The 16,892-nt window shown below is 43.4% G+C and overlaps 1 protein-coding gene across 1 annotated transcript in view; it reads left to right on the top strand.

Moving 5' to 3' along the window:
• Window positions 1-1,940: 1,940 nt before the first annotated feature.
• LOC107729421 (proline-rich protein 12-like) overlaps window positions 1,941-16,892 on the top strand; it is a 23,911-nt gene continuing 8,959 nt past the window's right edge. Inside the window, exons 1-8 of the mRNA XM_016539909.1 lie at window positions 1,941-2,141; window positions 8,313-8,467; window positions 8,631-8,792; window positions 8,931-13,411; window positions 13,547-13,765; window positions 15,155-15,229; window positions 15,815-16,601; window positions 16,690-16,889. Coding sequence (XP_016395395.1) covers window positions 2,059-2,141; window positions 8,313-8,467; window positions 8,631-8,792; window positions 8,931-13,411; window positions 13,547-13,765; window positions 15,155-15,229; window positions 15,815-16,601; window positions 16,690-16,889 — 6,162 coding nt within the window. The 5' untranslated portion in view covers window positions 1,941-2,058. The remainder of the gene's footprint in view (window positions 2,142-8,312; window positions 8,468-8,630; window positions 8,793-8,930; window positions 13,412-13,546; window positions 13,766-15,154; window positions 15,230-15,814; window positions 16,602-16,689; window positions 16,890-16,892) is intronic.

Below are 16,892 nucleotides of genomic sequence, written 5' to 3'. Positions count from 1 at the left end.
TTGTGGCAATGCAGTACGCGAACAACTAAGAGGAAATGGGCTACAATCAAGCACGTGTCGTGGGTGTAACAAGCAATGGCATCAGAATTAGACATGCAGTGCATCAGCCGCGTTGCTGTTTCTGCTACGAAGGACAATAGGCATCGAGATATATAAGAGGGCAAAAGAGGGGAGGGGAGGGAGAAACAGGATTTTTTGTGGTGGCGGTGGTTGGTGTAATACTTCACCCCCCCTGTATCCTCCATCTCCCCCTCCTCCTCGTTCTCCTCCCTCCATTCCTCTCCCCCTCTGTGCTGGTCCTATTCTTGAGGACTTGCTTGTGAAACGGGAGAGATAAACAGACATTGAGCGCATATGAAAAAAGACACGGGGAGAGATAGTGTGTTAGAATTTAGGAAATACCTCCCTCCCCTTCCCCCTGTCTATCTCTCCATCTTCACCCCTTGTCTCTTCTTTAATGGATAGAAATTATCCTGGCACAGGATTCGGTGATCTGGGTCATACAATGAGGCTCTGACCCACAGTGGCCAGCATGATGCACCTCCACCGCCATACTCTGGGTAAGAGCTCTGAACGGCTTGTTTGTATATCGTATACATAAGCGATGCAGTGCCTGCTGGAAAATTATTTTGCGCTGCATGTTCAAAATGTGTTTTAAAATATGCATCTTTGCTCTTTACAGGGGAAGTCCATCTGAGCCACCTCAAACTCGAGATGAGGAATGACAAAGACATGTTGTTGTTGTTGTTTTTTAAATGGGGGGAGGGGAGAGGTGATACAGGGTTTTACTAGTGAAAAAGTGTAGCTTCAGTCACTAAGTGGGTAATTTATTATACTAAGGCTACATGTTCCGCAGTACCCTATTTTATTCTTTAGAATTATTTTGCTACTATCATCATGGAACATAGTGTCAGTGTGAATACTGTCAATATTTTCATAAATCAGGTTTGCTAGTTTTTTTTTTTTAAAGAGTTTTATTAAATGTACTGTAATTGTCATTATTAATAAAATAAAATGTAGACAAACTTGAATTTGATTTGCTAATTCGACTGTGTGAAGCAACAGCGCGCGTGACGCTTAAATCGATTCCAGTATTTGCCATTAGTCGCTGTTGTCACTCATCGTCGCCTGTCTTTCACAGGATCAGTGCGCACCGCCACAGACCGTACTAGTGAAAGCGTCCGATACTCAGCTGTGCCTCTGTGCCGTAACAAGGCGGCAGTACGCACGAGACTTCCACAGACTGCGTATGTGTGAGAGTGTGACAAGCGATTCGGCAGAGGGGGAGGCGTGTGTGTGTGTGCGCCTGTTAGTCCACTCATAAAAAATGGCGTCGTCTTGGCTAGATACCTGAAAATAGCGATTTTAAATCCCGGGCGTTGTAGCGTTTATGTAAGGCATTGAAGCATTACACTAGCCCCTTGTATTATTCTTATAAACTTTAAGGATTTAAATTAACCTAGGCACAACAAGCCACTTTGTTTCTGACGAGGAGGTACCATCCCGTGTATATCCATAATGTAAATATTTGGGGCGCAACAGCTGAAAAAACGCGCGCTCGGTTTACTATTTATAGAGACCTAGTATCTCACCTTTTTATGGCAATGCAGTACGCGAACAACTGAGGAAATGGGGTACAATCAAGCACGTGTCGTACGTCTCGGGTGTAACAAGCAATGGCATCAGAATTCGACATGTAGAGCATCAGCCGCGTTACTGTTTCTGCTAGGAAGGACAATAGGCATCGAGATATATAAGAGGGCAAAAGAGGGGAGGGGAGGGAGAAACAGGATTTTTTGTGGTGGCGGTGGTTGGTGTAATACTTCACCCCCCCTGTATCCTCCATCTCCCCCTCCTCCTCGTTCTCCTCCCTCCATTCCTCTCCCCCTCTGTGCTGGTCCTATTCTTGAGGACTTGCTTGTGAAACGGGAGAGATAAACAGACATTGAGCGCATATGAAAAAAGACACGGGGAGAGATAGTGTGTTAGAATTTAGGAAATACCTCCCTCCCCTTCCCCCTGTCTATCTCTCCATCTTCACCCCTTGTCTCTTCTTTAATGGATAGAAATTATCCTGGCACAGGATTCGGTGATCTGGGCGCTGGAACGGGATGGAGTTACGAGAGATCGGCGAAGGCAAGGTAAGGCGCCTGTGCAAGTACACTTCTCCCATGCACTGGATGCATAAATATGCTTAGCTGGCTGTAACAATGCCCATGCCGACGGACGCAATGCAATGCATGTTCCCACTCTCGCTCCCAGTGCTGTCTTCATTTGCCACTTCCATGCGTTATATTGTCGCTGGCTCCACGTACAGCCATCCGTATTGTCATTTCTGAGGGAGGAGGGGGTGTCTTGAAAATGCACGGAATGCGATTGAGAGTTAATGCGTGATACGGAAGGTAGACCGAGACAGAAAAGGGGGAGAGGGGCGAAAAGAGGGGGGATGGGATGATGTTGCTAGCTTGCTTGCTAGCGTATTATCAAAAATGAAAAATCAAACCTGCCTTGGAGGCGCACCGAATCGGACATTGCATGCCGTACTTAAATACACGCTAATTCGGCGCAAGTTAGTGAGTAATGCGTGGCACAGAACGCACGTTGACAAAGCGTTATTTTGGAGGCAACCAATTAGAAGCAATCACATATATTTTTGGGGATGAAATGGTCGCTAGCTACTGTATGCCGCTTGTCTCTATAGCTAACACGTATTTGTCTGTAAAATCGACTAGGGTTTATTTTGGAAATGCACATTTTGTGTTAAATCAGAAACAAGAGGTTAGATTTACTTGAACGTTAAATGACTAAACGCAGAGGTGAAGTTCCTTACAGTCAACATGTATTATTCGTTTACACATGTCACAACACGTATATTAAACGCTGTAAGAACAACCTCTGCTACTAATTCATCATAGTATTAAAAAAAACAACCCAAACTTTGCATAGCCTATCATTATCATCTAACGGAGAAATACCATATCTGTTGTTGAGGATACTGTCGTTTTTCTAGTCTCTTGGCAACGTACCAAATAATGTGTGGTGTTCCTCAGTGAAATTACAGCGTGACCGAGACGTGCACACTGTAAACATAAACGTAAGACGCACTGCAAACTTATTAGCAACCCACCAACAGAAAAGACGATCAATAAATACTTACTGCATAATGTTTTTTCTTCTTCTAAATATCCAGACATTTGAAAGAACTAATAAAATGACCTGACAAAGCTTAGGTTTACATTGACTAGCCATTAAATCTCTGCGAGAAAAACTAGGCTTGCTCAAAAGGGTTGATACTTTTAGGAAGTGTTGCATTGCAATATTTAAATAGCGATTAAATATTCTGTTGCTACCTGAAAACTGGACTGTTACGGTGTCGTGCTCTACGTTAGGTACGTGTTTCACTATTTTCGCGGCCTACTTACAGTTCAAAGGCGCGCCTCTATGTACGTTATCAGTCGCCGTGACAACCAAATCAATTTTAGCAGCTTACGCGTGCAATCATTCTTGGTGGCGTTAGTGTCTCGCGTTGCATGTATGGAGTAAGTCGTACACTTGGGTGCACACCTATAGCATACTTTTACCCTATTGTTATATGGGCACGGGAAGTGAAATGTTAAGAAATTGTAATTATTTATGATCATTTAGGTGTATTATGCGATACGGTGGAATCTATGCTACTATTCGTTGTCTTTGCAGACTTTCTATTTAAAAAAAAAAAATCATTCTTTTGTAGGTTGTATTTAATCTTTTTTTTATTTACACCGATGCAAATAAGTTTTGGTGCCTATTTGTTGTCTGTGTCATAATGTGTCAAGAAGTCCTATCATTTGTGCATTGCAACACATGTGGAGTGGCTCCTTTTTTCTTACATGACGGGACAACAATAGGGCTATTCTTTTGAGCAATCACCCCTAGATGTGTGGAAACCCCTATGTGTATGTATGAGGAATTCCAATCACACTCCTAAAACAGGAGATCACAATCAGGAGAAAAGATCACAAATGCTGTGTGTGGTCAGAGTTTTTCTAACACGTAACATTCCCCCGATACTCTGCGAGACTGCATCCCAGTATCTCTGGCTGACTCTTAGCAAGTCTGAAGAGGAATTTGTTCTATATTCTGTCGGAATCTTTAATATTGTGTTTCTGACTCAAGAGCATCTCTGTAGACTCATAGGCAGATTGATAGAATCCGGAATCTTTAATGAGGAGTTAAGGCTTATGATGATGGACAAGCTTCAGTGCTGCTGCTGCAGAGGCTGAAAAGCATCCGCCGAATAAAATGAAATGAAACGCTTTTGTATTGAATCTTCTCTTGTAGTTTTCCGAAAATTGCTTCTGCTTTTGAATGAATATTAGATAGTGAGACGGCTGCTTTGGGTCATTGGAAGCATAGCCATTATGCAATGATGAAACACTGAGAAGTGGAAAATTAGCATAAAATAAAACAAAATGGCACTAGGGTCTGTGTAGGACACCACATTTGGCAATATTGGATCTTATATTAAGAAATGTTGTTGCATGTGTTAATATTAAACGAGAATAAACATATAAAATGATAGCACTGTTGTTTAGCAAGACTTCTGCGCACTGAATCTTGGTTATGAAGGCGACAAAGGCATACTCCATGATGGCAAGGTTCACCAGGCCCTCTGTCCTTCTTAGGGCAGCATTACATCCAGCACACACCTCTGCACGGTTCTAATGGAGATTAATGGCCGTGACTGAGTTCCCCATCAGGCTGTAAACATTTTGCACCTGTTGTGGGGGGGACTGTGTTGAATTACTGCCTGTGTTATTAGGAGCAGTCTAGTACAGTGAATTCAATCAAGCTTTCTAATTCAACCCTTCCCTTTGTTTTTCCGGTTTCCTTCCATTGTTTGTTTTATTTTTCAAGTTTCACCTTTTCCCTATTATTATTTTTCCCTCCATTGTCCAATTATGCTTAATCAGCTCAAGAACATGCACAATGGCAGGAGGTGAGAGGTTTAACAGGATGAATTGATTGACTGAAGGTGTAAGACAGCATGATGGAAAAAAAGTGAGAAAGGAGAGGAAGAAATTACTGGATGTAAAATAGTTGTAGTGTGATCGAAATGTATAAAAAATAAAATAGTACATATATACATGCTTTTTAATATATTAAATTGAATTGAGTCTCTCTATTTTTATTGTAATATCAATCAAATATTATAATATTAAAACAAAGAAAAAGTATTTGTAGGTCACTAATTAAATTAAAAAAGCAAAAATCAATAAGCAAAACTTTTGCTTAGTCCTGCTGTTGTTAAATTCAGCATGAAACAGAAACCATCTTCTCTTCCCTATTGTGACATTCATATCCATGTAAAATGGCTTATCAAATGAATGAGAAAAAATGTTGGACGGGACTTGTTTTTGTCCATTGGTAATTTATTGGATTGGATTGATCATTGTTGTTTTGCTAATTGCTGCGATCTCATATGAGTGACGGGTTGCTGGAGGGAGGAATTATTGTCCAGCCCTCACGCCGGTGCACACGTGATCAGAGAAGAGATCCTATTGTGAGGGGGAGGGGAAGGAAAAGTTCGTGTTTATGATTAAAAATGATGAGTGCATATGAATTTAAAGATGTGCATGGATACATAATTTCTAATAAATGCTGCAATATTCCATAGAAATATAATAAGCAATTATGACATTCTGCATTTCACTTCTAACTCATTATGCTGATGATATAATTTGTAATAAAAAAAATTATATTTAATTAAAATCAAAATAGACTCACGAAGTTGTCTCATACTTTTGAACCCCACTGTTTGTGAATGTACTTCATTTTACCTTATTCTTGTGAAGTTCATCATCTATTCCCTGATCGTCTCTGCGCTGCCTCTTTGGGATTAAGAGCCAATTACTGTCTAATTCTTATCAAACCTCACATTACCTAGAAGTGAAACTGCTTCCTTTGGTTGCACAGAATAATTATTTCTTGTACATGGATCTCACATTTGAAGAGAGAGTACTGATGCTATGATGCATTACTTATTTATGATGATAAGACATTCAGTTGCAGGAGAAACATCTGCTTGTCAGGGTTCATATGTATTTTATTTTTTATTCAAAATGATCATTCATATCCATTTCATAACTTGATGGTCCTTTTTGTTAATGCTATGTGTCACTTTTGCATGGTAGCCTACTACTATGACTAGGGCTGGGTATCGAGTTCGATACTTTTTAGGCACCGACCGTTTTTTTTAGATAATGTAATCTTGTTAAAATTGATTTCATAAAATTGGTATCGAAAAAAGTATCGTTCAGGAACCGGTATCGAAGTCAAGGTATCGGTATCGATATCGAAAATTTTTGAACGATACCCAGCCCTAACTATGACTCGAACAGTATTTAAAGCAGTGACTCGGCTTATCTAAAATGCTTGCCTTGTTCTGCCTAACCTGAAACGATCCCACAAATGAATCGGTATCAAACAGATGCAGCAATGTATCAAAACATCATAAGGGTACTTTTGACATGGCACTGTATATTATGTATTATGCCAGAGGTACAATCAGTGAAGCAGTTGGCAGCCGGGATGTGCGCTCTCACTCATGCATTTAAATGTTTAACCCAGTTCATTAGAGCCTTTATCCAGTTAATTACGTGAGTCTTGTGCCTCCAAGATGAGGGTGTTTTTAAAAGAGATGGACATGCTCCCAGATGGAACCCCCTCAGGATGGACATCAGTTGTCTTTGTCACATTTATTAGGGTCTTTTGAGAGACACGTATTCCGGTGACTATATTGAGCCCGGGAGTCTATTTAATGGAGAATGACAATATAAATCTAGTCTTGCGTCCTGTCGGGACTGAATTGGGAAGTATGTAATGAGAGGCTGTGCATATAGATTGTACAGATTTATTTATTTAATTCTTCGAATACTACACTCGAAGATGTAGGTTTGAATAAGGTCTTTCTTTAATAGGTTTTAAAATAGATTTTCTGGTCCACTCCACTGCTTCTGTTGAATGACACCCACCCCCTCAGCATGCGCTCACTCAATATGTGGTGTCTGTGGCTTCCCACTCTGGTCTCAGTGTGAGAGGGATCTAGACTAACTGAGCTGTACTCACACTAAGAGCCTGTCGAGGATGGAGGGGAGGGTGTTACCAAGGCAATTCAGAGCTTTTATCAATGAGCGCTCTGTGTCTTACCTCAGCAACATCCTAACCGCCATTGTCAACTGAACTGGCCACTCTCTATGAAAGCGAACAACAGAGACAGTCTGCAAAGACTGCAAAAGGCAGTTGATTGGCTGGCAACAGGCAGAGTGGCCAATCAGAATGCTGAGCTACACTCGGTATCATTGCACATCTTGAAGCGTAGCGGTGGTAAATGTGAATTATAATGTGGTCTTGTTTTATCATTCATACGTTGCATATCAATGAGTCAGCATATTTGCCTAATTTATAGATAGAGGAGGCAATATTGAGAATGCTGATAATATATTTGTTGGTGTGATGATTGTTGTAGATCGTGTGTCAAAATCAGATCCTGCTGGCTTTTTGGAAGGAGGATGTGGAAGTGAGTAGGCTGATTAAAGAGCTAATCTTTGTGTGTGGCTATGGTGCGAGGGATAATGCCAAGCTGGGTCAACTGATACTCTATACAGGGATTTAGTATGAGTATAGAGCCCAATAGACTTTTTCACTGTCTGAACAGAAGGGGGAACAATGAAATCCATCCCAATGATACAATACAGTGAGTTATTGTTTGATTTAGTCCTCCAAAATTACTTTTAAATGAAGAAAACAAGTGGTTGATGTTTGAGCAAGTAAAAAGAAACAGGCACACAAAAACATAAAGGTATAATTGGATTGTACAATAATTTGTCTGATTAGAAAATTAAATAATTAGTGATTATTTAATTGGATCATTAGTGGAATTTAATACTTGCACCCTTTATTTTTAAATTGATCAAATATACATTACAAAACACCTATTTAAATGAGCCACAAACAGTGAACCAATTCAGTGGTATAATCAAAATTCATTCCCAGCGCAAATAGATTTTATTCAATTTTATTGCCTTATTCAAAATTCTGACCATATGAGTGTTATAATATTTTAATGTTTAAGCAGTATTTGACCATTTACTTCGTAAACATTTACTTCCCTTATGTATGTATTATGCGCTGGCCAATTAGGACGGTGAGGTTGTGTCAGATGCTCAAATTTTACATTATGCATGAGAATGTAAACAATTACTCTGTTATTATGTCTGTTTCTCTAACATTCCCTCTGTCATTTACCTCTTTTTGAATCCTCTGTTTTTCAGTTTGGTTTATGGGAGCTCCAGATCCTCCCATCCAGACTCAGAACTCCTCCACCGTCAAGCTTATGCCACACCACACCCCCTGCAAGGATATGCAACAAATCATCATCCAGGCACCTCTGGACAAGGCGGAGCATGGGGCACAGGAAGGAGCTTAGGTACGGTCGACAAAATTAAGTAGTTAATTCCTGGGAAACCTCTGTTGTTTTGCCCAGCTTGTTTGAGTATAATGGTGATAGCGCATACAAACACATTTCTTCAGAAATTGCTTTGATTTAACACTGCACTGTTAGACTTTATTTTAATAATCAACTTTCACAGGGCTCTCAGGCTTGTTTGATACTGGACTACATCATGCCAGTCCCTCAGGACCAGATGCTTCAGTTATGAACTTGATCTCTGCTTTGGAATCCCGAGGTGCTCAGCCACCCCCCTCTGCCTCTTCCCTTCTCTCCCAATTTCGCACCCCCTCTTGGCAAACTGGTTAGTGTTGTGAGTTATTGAATAGAGAATTATCTAATTATAAACACAGAAATATATCATGAAATAAATATATAGAATCACCTTACTAACTGCTGAATCATTTTCTTTTTCCTTTGCTTTCTCTCTCTGTTGCTGTAGCAATGCACACTCCAGCCCCTGCAGAGCTATTCATTTCTGGTGCACTACCTGGCTCTGGCTCATTTCCCTCTTCCTCTGCTCTGTCGGCATATCAGCACCCTGCATCCTTCTCAGGGCGCTCCTTCCCTGGAGTGACCCCATCATTATCTCTGCAGGACACGCCTACCTTCAGTCCTACTTCCAACGGTCTCCTGTCACCACATGATCCTTTGCTACACATTAAAACACCCTCCCAGTCAAGTCTTGGCTTTGACCGTCTTCTGTCTTCACAGAGTGGGACTGCTTCATATAGAGGGCCACAAGAGCCCACTAGTGCTCCTCCACCACAAGCACCTGCATCCTCCTCAACACGCCATTTACCGCCTCAGTTTAACCTGCTGTCCTCACAACTGCAGGATCAGTCCTCTCAACTCTACAATTCCTCTGTTTTTTCTTCTGTACTCCCTCAACCGCCACAGTCCCAGGAAAGAGCCATCCCTAGGCAAGACAGTGTGATCAAGCACTACCAGAGACCTTCTCCTGGACAGTCTCAACTATCCTCTTCCACACCTCATCCCCTACAACACTATCTTAGTTGTGGTGCATCAGGATACCAGCAGATATCCCATCATCGGCATGGTTCCTCCATAAACTGTAGCCCACTGGGTGAACCGAGCCCATCATCTGACCCCAAACCCTCTCCCCGATCAGAGCAGGTATATCGTCCTATTATCCAGCCCCCGTACACCTCCTCCTCAGCTGGCTCGGGTGGTGGTATTGGGAAAACAGGAAAGAGTTCCAGTTCAAGTAGTGGCTATTCTTCCTCTGGCTCTTCCTCATCTCGAACCCCTCACACTCCTCCTTCAGCTTCTTCCACCTCCTCTTCTTCCTCCTCTGCCTCTAATCCTAATGTTTCATCCAGTACCTCCTCTGCACCCTCAAGGCAGCAACCACAACCCCAGTCAGCACCACAACCCCCGCCACCTCCACCACCAACAGTGTCATCCTCTGCTACGCAGCAGCAGCCACCCAAACCTTGCCTGTCTACATATGGCTCTCCAGTTGCTCCTGTCAAGCCAACTGCTGGCCTTCCTGGTCAGACCCCACCACAGCAGCAGTCATATTCACCAAGCCAGCCACCCACCTCTCACTTGCCCCAGACATATGGAGGATTCAGTTCTCCACAGGCTCAGGATCTTGGTTCCAGCCATGGGGGGTCAGGAAAAGCTTATGGAAATCTTGGCGCTACGGGGCGTTCATTTTCAGCTGAGGTGGTTTATGGTTCTGATTCAGGATATGGTTCTTTGCCACCATCTCTCGGAGGGGCAGGGAGTCCCTCAATGGGCTATGGCGGTACAGGACATTCACCTGCACTAATGGTGTCTGGAGGTGGTACCGGTACAACAAGCAGTACCACGGGATCTGGAGCAGGTAGTTCAGGAAGTGTGGGGGGTGGTTCAGGTGGTGGTAGTGCTAGTGTAGCAAGTGGTGGAGGATCATACCACCTCCCGGATTCCAGCCCTTCACCGTCAAGTAATTCTGGAATAATTCACCCAGGTCTGCACTCTCCTGCCCCAACTTGCCCTGCACAATCACCTGGAGGAAATGGGGGCAACAAGTACCTATCCTCAGTTCTTTCCCCAGCATTCCTGGCTTCTCCACAAGGATACTCAGACACAAGGGTGCCACCCCAGCAAACACAGTCTTATCACACAACGCCGCCAAAATCTAAGTCTGATTCTGATATGCTTGGGGTAGAAAGATCTCAAGAAGAGGATGAAGAAGATGAGGATGACTTTTTGATTCAGCACTTACTGCACTCACAGAGTCCAGCACCCAATCCCTCCCAGCATCATTCTCAACAAGCTCAGCAAGTAGCCTCACAACAACCGCAGTCCCAGTCCATTTCCCAGAGTAGAGATGGAGGGAAATCTCTCTCTGCATATGAACTGAACAAGGCATCTGAAGAACGTTATCATCTACAGAGTGTCATTCGGACCAATAATACCACCAACAATGTGGCTTCAGTTGCTGCTGGCTCTTGTGGTCCAGGCACAGGTTTAGAGAACCAGTTGGAGATGTCTCTGAAAAAGCAGCAGCAGACTAAGTCTGATCGAGTGCTTGCTGGATCTGGTGCAACTGGAGGTCGAGGTGCAGTTGACTCTTTGTCTCATACTCATTCCCATGGTCAACATGACTCCCTAGGTTCAGTGGTCCACTATGGCAGAGGAGACCCTTACGCTCATCAAACACATCAACATCACCCTCCTCACCCATCGCACTCGCAACACCCTCAGCATTCACAGCACTCTCACCCCCATTCAATGTCCCACTCACATATAGATCTTAAGAAAGCTCAGGATCCTTCAGAATTACCCTACCTACGAAAGACTCCAGACTTGCAGCAGCGACAGACCCAGTCCTCCCTTGGACTAATGGATTCTCCACCCGACCCATCTCAGCAAACCTCCCAGGCTCACCTTCTCCAGTCTGTCCTTTCACATACCACTCGAAACAAGATGGACAACCAACAGACTCCCTCACAGCAACAACAACAACAACACCCAATGAGTCAACAAGCCATGATTGGACCAAATGGAGTATTAGGTACTGGTGGCTCTGGAGGAGTAGACACACAGCCACAGGCCTCTCAACTTCAACTCCAGCTCCAGTCCCAAACTATGGAGGTCCACTATGGACGTGAGGCTCAGCAAAACCAAAGCCAGTCAAGTCAGAATTCTGTTTCACCACTAGACATGCTAGAGAGATCTCTCTCCAGGACAAACAGTGTGGAAGGGCCAGGGTCCACTGATAGAGTTGGTGCAGGAGATGCGAGCACAGCTGATCATCATAGACAACAGCAACAACATAGGATGTCCTCACACCATCAATCCCACCACTCTCAACAACCAGCAGCAGAGCTTGATTTCTTGTCCGAGTCTGATTTGAGCATGTCAACCCCCTCTCATTTGCATCTTATGGCCTCACACCATCCACCCCCTCATTCCCTCCATCAACCACAGGCACACTCTCACCATCAACATCCTCACCAGCACCCTCACCACATGCAACTAGCTTCTGGACCTCCACAGCCCCAGTCACAGCCCAGGGAACAAGAGCCACAGCTCTCACAGCCACAGCTGGATCAGCTCAAAGAGCATCAATATGACACTGGTAGCCCTGTGGGAAAAACAGCTCAGAACCAGGGTCAGAGCCAAGAGCAGCAACAACGGTTCATGCCACTGACATCTATTTGTTTCCCAGATTCTCTTCTCCAAGATGAGGATCGTTCCTTTTTTCCAGGGATGGAGGATATGTTCTGCTCTGAGGACTACAAGGCAAGTTGTGCTGGAGGAGGTGGAAGTGTAGGACAAGGGGGTCAGGATGGTGTGCCAGAGGCACGTGGAACAGTACAAGATGGAATGGATGCAGTTAAAGCTACAGGTGGTGGAGGTGCATATGACATGATGGGTCATCATGGTGATCAGGAGTATGGGCAGTATTGTCACAGTTTGTCTGAATCTGGCAATGGTACTATGCACTTAGATCTGGACCCCTTGAAATCCCATGAACTCCCATCCACTGTAAACACAGAACAACTAGGCTTAATTCAGTCTCAGGGCCCAGGCCTTGGGATGGGCAGCACGGGACACGTAGTGGACGGAACTGGAAACAAAATGATGGGCTCTGCAGGTGTAGGTAGTGGTCCTGGCACAGCAGGGCTCACCTCACCAATCTTTTGTTCCTCTAGACCTAAAAAACTTTTGAAAACAAGCTCATTTCACCTCCTTAAACAGCGGAAAGACCCTAATGCCCAATCACAGGCTAAGAAGAACTATGCTCAAGAATATGAATTTGAGGATGACGAGGATAAAGCAGATGTTCCAGCTGACATCCGCTTAAACAGCAGACGTCTGCCTGACTTGCTTCCTGATCTCGTTTCCAGTTGCAGAAAGTCTGGAAGTGGTTCAGGAGTTGGCAGTTTAAGCCCTTTGATGGGTGATTTAGATTTCTGCCACCCCTCAGGGTACCCATCCCTTGGACCTCCTCCACAGCTGCTCCCACATGATGGCACAAAGAAAAGGGGGAGGAAACCCACCAAACCTAAACGTGAAGGTCCACCAAGACCCAGGGGTAGGCCACGTATTCGGCCTCTCCCCGAGCCTCCTTATTGCAGGAACATGATGGGACCTGGTGGAGAGAGTAAAAGGGGCCGTGGGCGAGGAAGAGGGCGTGGAAGGAAAGATGATCAAATGCTAGAAATGCACAGAGACATGAACAAGGGGCAGAATTACCAACAACAAGCACCTCACCTCCATCATCAACCACAGTTACAACAGCACATGCACCACCATCTACAGCAACAACAGCAACACCAACCACAACATATGCACCAACAGCAGCACCTACATGTACAACAACTTCATCAACAGCAACACCATCAACAACTTGCACAGCATCAGCCTCAGCAACAATACCAGGAACCCATCAAACCAATCAAAGTAAGTTAAGGGTTATGATTTGCACCAATGGGAAGAATTATGTTTGTGGGAATGATGGATCAATGAAACTGTGACAAGTGTAAAAGCATGTGTTGATTAAAAAAATAAGTAATTACTTAATTGTTTTCCTACCAGATTAAGCTCCCTATTCCTTCCATGCCCTCATCTGACTCCCTACTGAGGACAGACTCCCTGTCTAGTACAGATCCAGTTTTGTCTGATGGTTCGGTAGGATCTGCACCATCTCTTGGTTTGAGTCCAGGGCCCACTACCATTGTGGACATGAACAGAATTGACATGAATAGAAATGATATGAGCTGTGGTCAGGAAAAGATGAAGCAGAAACCCCAAGAGGTGAGTCTCAGCTTGCAAAAAAGTTTAGTGAATGTTGAAATTTAACAGAAAATATTAAAATAACTCCAGATGTTCTATGTAAAATGTAGAGCAAATGGCAATTCTGTGGTTTGCATTTTAGGATATTATTTGTTGCAATATCTGTACCCTTTCATAATTCTTAGAAAGATAAATTGGTGTCTTTAAAGGGGTCATATGATGTTGCTAAAAAGAATATTATTTTGTGTATTTGGTGTAATGAAATGTGTTTATGCGGTTTAAGGTTCAAAAAACACATTTGTTATGCAAATCTTCCCACATAGTGACGTAGACATGTGGGGGCATGTTAGAACTAGCCATTTTAGGTAGGCGTGACTGACTCTTACCTTTTATAAAGAATATCTCTTTGGATTTGAGACTTTAGTCTTTGCAACTTTACAGATCTTCTTTATGCACCAAGAGCTTGTAACACTCCAAAGAGAAAGGAAAAATTGAAATCGCATCATATGACCCCTTTAAAATTTAGCATAAAGATGCACCATAAAATCAGTTCTGACAACCTCACTTTTTGCAACCTATGTGTCCAAAAACATAACAAACAATGTGCTTGTTCATATTGGGTCTTTTTGATGTCCTCAAATGACCTGTAGATTTAGAGCAAAGTTTAGTGGAGGAGGTGCGTTTAGAGGAGGTCAAATATTTTGTGGAAGACCTGCCAGGCCTTGTTGGCAGCTGTGATAGATTAATTTTACCAAAGCAAAATGCTTTGCTAAATTTGTTCTTTGTAGTTGAAACTGTTCTTTTCTTTTCTTAAAAGAGTCTTAGGGGGCCTTTTAATTTTTTTTTTATAAATATAAAAAGCATATTTATAGTCATTTTTGTTAGCCGTGCATTGCAATGTTCGACAATATTATTCAGCAGTAGAAGGGATTGGTGGGAAGCACTGTGTGAAATCCGTTATGATTTATGCAAATGCAAAAGGATTGTCACTTACTGAGGCAGCGACCAAGCTCACTATGAGTAGATGATCAGCAACCGGAGTAGGATCTTTCAAAATACAGAAAAATATAGATGATGATAAAATTGTTTGACATAATTTGAAAACTATACACGTCAAAGTCACAAATGTTTTGTCCTGAATGGGGAAAGTAAACATCTACTGTAACATTATGAAATGTTGTCAGACCAAAAGCATGAAGATTAAATAACTCAACCAACATTTTACAGCCTTAATCAATTTTATGCCCTCCTCCATATGTTTAAATTGCACTTATGAAATGTCCTCTGTTACCTCAGCAACAAGTAGCCTCAGGAAAGAAGGGTGGAAGTGCCAGTCTAGGGTGTTATGTGTAGATATGTGCAGTTTCTTTATGTATGTATGTGCAATGTTTATGATTTATGTATCTGCAGATGTCCTGGGATGGAGACATGGATGACCAAATGACCCCAGAGGCCTGGGCTACCATGCAGAAGCTTTCCGGCTCAGTAAGACTTCAACTCTTATTCTATATCCATTTTCCAGGTGTAATTCTGATAGAAAAGAATAACCCACTCATATTTTGACCCAAAAGACCCATTACTAAATTATACATAAAATGCATTTGGATTTCTTTCACACTCAATTATTTTACAGAGGAAGCATTGTTCTCAGTGTATGCACTTTGCCACTAGAGGGAGCAAACTACATAGACTAAGATGATTGGCAGGCCACCCTGAGTTCTTAAAAAATGCAATAAAAGAAAGGGAGAGCGCTGTTGCTAGGGTGGCTGTTGCTAAGGTTACTGATTCATAGTAACAGTCATCAACCACCCTGCTGTTCAGTAAGGTGTTTTTCCGTCTTCTTGACACATAAGAGAGTGGGACTACAGAGATTATATAATATAAAGATGTTAATCGAAAAAGTACTTTTTATTACAATTTGTCATTTATTTATAAGCTGTTTTCTGGTTATTCTTTATTTTTCTTTCCCTTCTTTAATATATTTGCCTTCTGCGTAAACATTTCAATGCTGTTTGACTCTTATTGCTTGTATTTTGCCATCTTTCATTGCTCTGCACCTCTTGCTCGCAGACGGAGGAGAAATCTTCAGAGCTGAAGTCAGGTTTTATAACTTCCTTTCTGGATTTCTTGAAAACGGGGAAGAAGCAGCTGGGCACTGAAGCTCCACCTGTGGATGGGTGCACTTCCACAGATTCCTCTTCAGTAAAGGGAGGCATCCGCCCATTATCCCCACAACCACCTCCTCCTCCACCTCCCCCCTTTGGAGAGAACGAGAGTGATGGAAGCCTGGGTCTCAGTAACTGTCCCTCCCCCTGTAAAAGACTTGACGAGGAGCTCAAGAGGAACCTGGAGACCCTGCCGTCGTTCTCCTCAGACGAGGAAGACTCGGTCAGTAAGAACCAGGACCTGCAGAAGAGCATCTCATCCGCCATTTCTGCTCTCTATGACACGGCCCACAGTCTCGCTGCCATTCCACCTCCTCCTACGCCATCGCCGCCCACTCCGCAGACGGTGTCTCTTAACACACCCCCTCCACCCCCACAACCTGAATCTGTCCTGCTCACTGAACCTGAGATGGAGATAAACACGTCACAGGAGCTGGATTCGCTCTCACGGCCCAACCTGCAGGAGGAGGCACATGTTCCAGGCAAGGGTGAGGAACGGGAAGAACCTGTGCAGGAGGTACATGAAGACATACAGCAGAAAGAAGACAGACAGACTGAATGTGAGGAGTTGGAAGAAGACATAAGGGCGAAGGAGGAAGCTGATCAGATAAGGACAGAGGAGAGCAAGCCGGAAGAAGAAGAAGAAGTAGAAGAGCCAGAGTATGAAATGCTGGGTGCTCCCAAGGTTGATGGTGAGTATAGTAACATATCTACAGTGAGATATTACAATCAGTGAAACATTAATTATTTCCTTCTTTCCTTAACCGTATCCCGTTTTAGGATCTCCATCCGAGCTTCCCCTTGCACCCCCTTCTCCTCCATCTCTTTCTCCTTCTCCCCCAGCCTCCTCCTCCCCATCCCCTCTGCCTCCTCCTCCTCTGTCTCTCCCCTCCCCTCTCCCATCTCAAGAAGAGGAGCAGCAGCAACAGCCACCACTGCATAATTCCCTGCCTCCCAGCCCTTCTCCACCTGCTCTCCCCTCT

This window comes from Sinocyclocheilus rhinocerous, unplaced genomic scaffold, assembly GCF_001515625.1.
Source record: "Sinocyclocheilus rhinocerous isolate Xijiao unplaced genomic scaffold, SAMN03320098_v1.1 scaffold697, whole genome shotgun sequence".
NCBI lineage: Eukaryota > Metazoa > Chordata > Actinopteri > Cypriniformes > Cyprinidae > Sinocyclocheilus > Sinocyclocheilus rhinocerous.
Note: the sequence above shows the minus strand (reverse complement) of the source record. Positions and strands in the feature narration are given on the sequence as shown.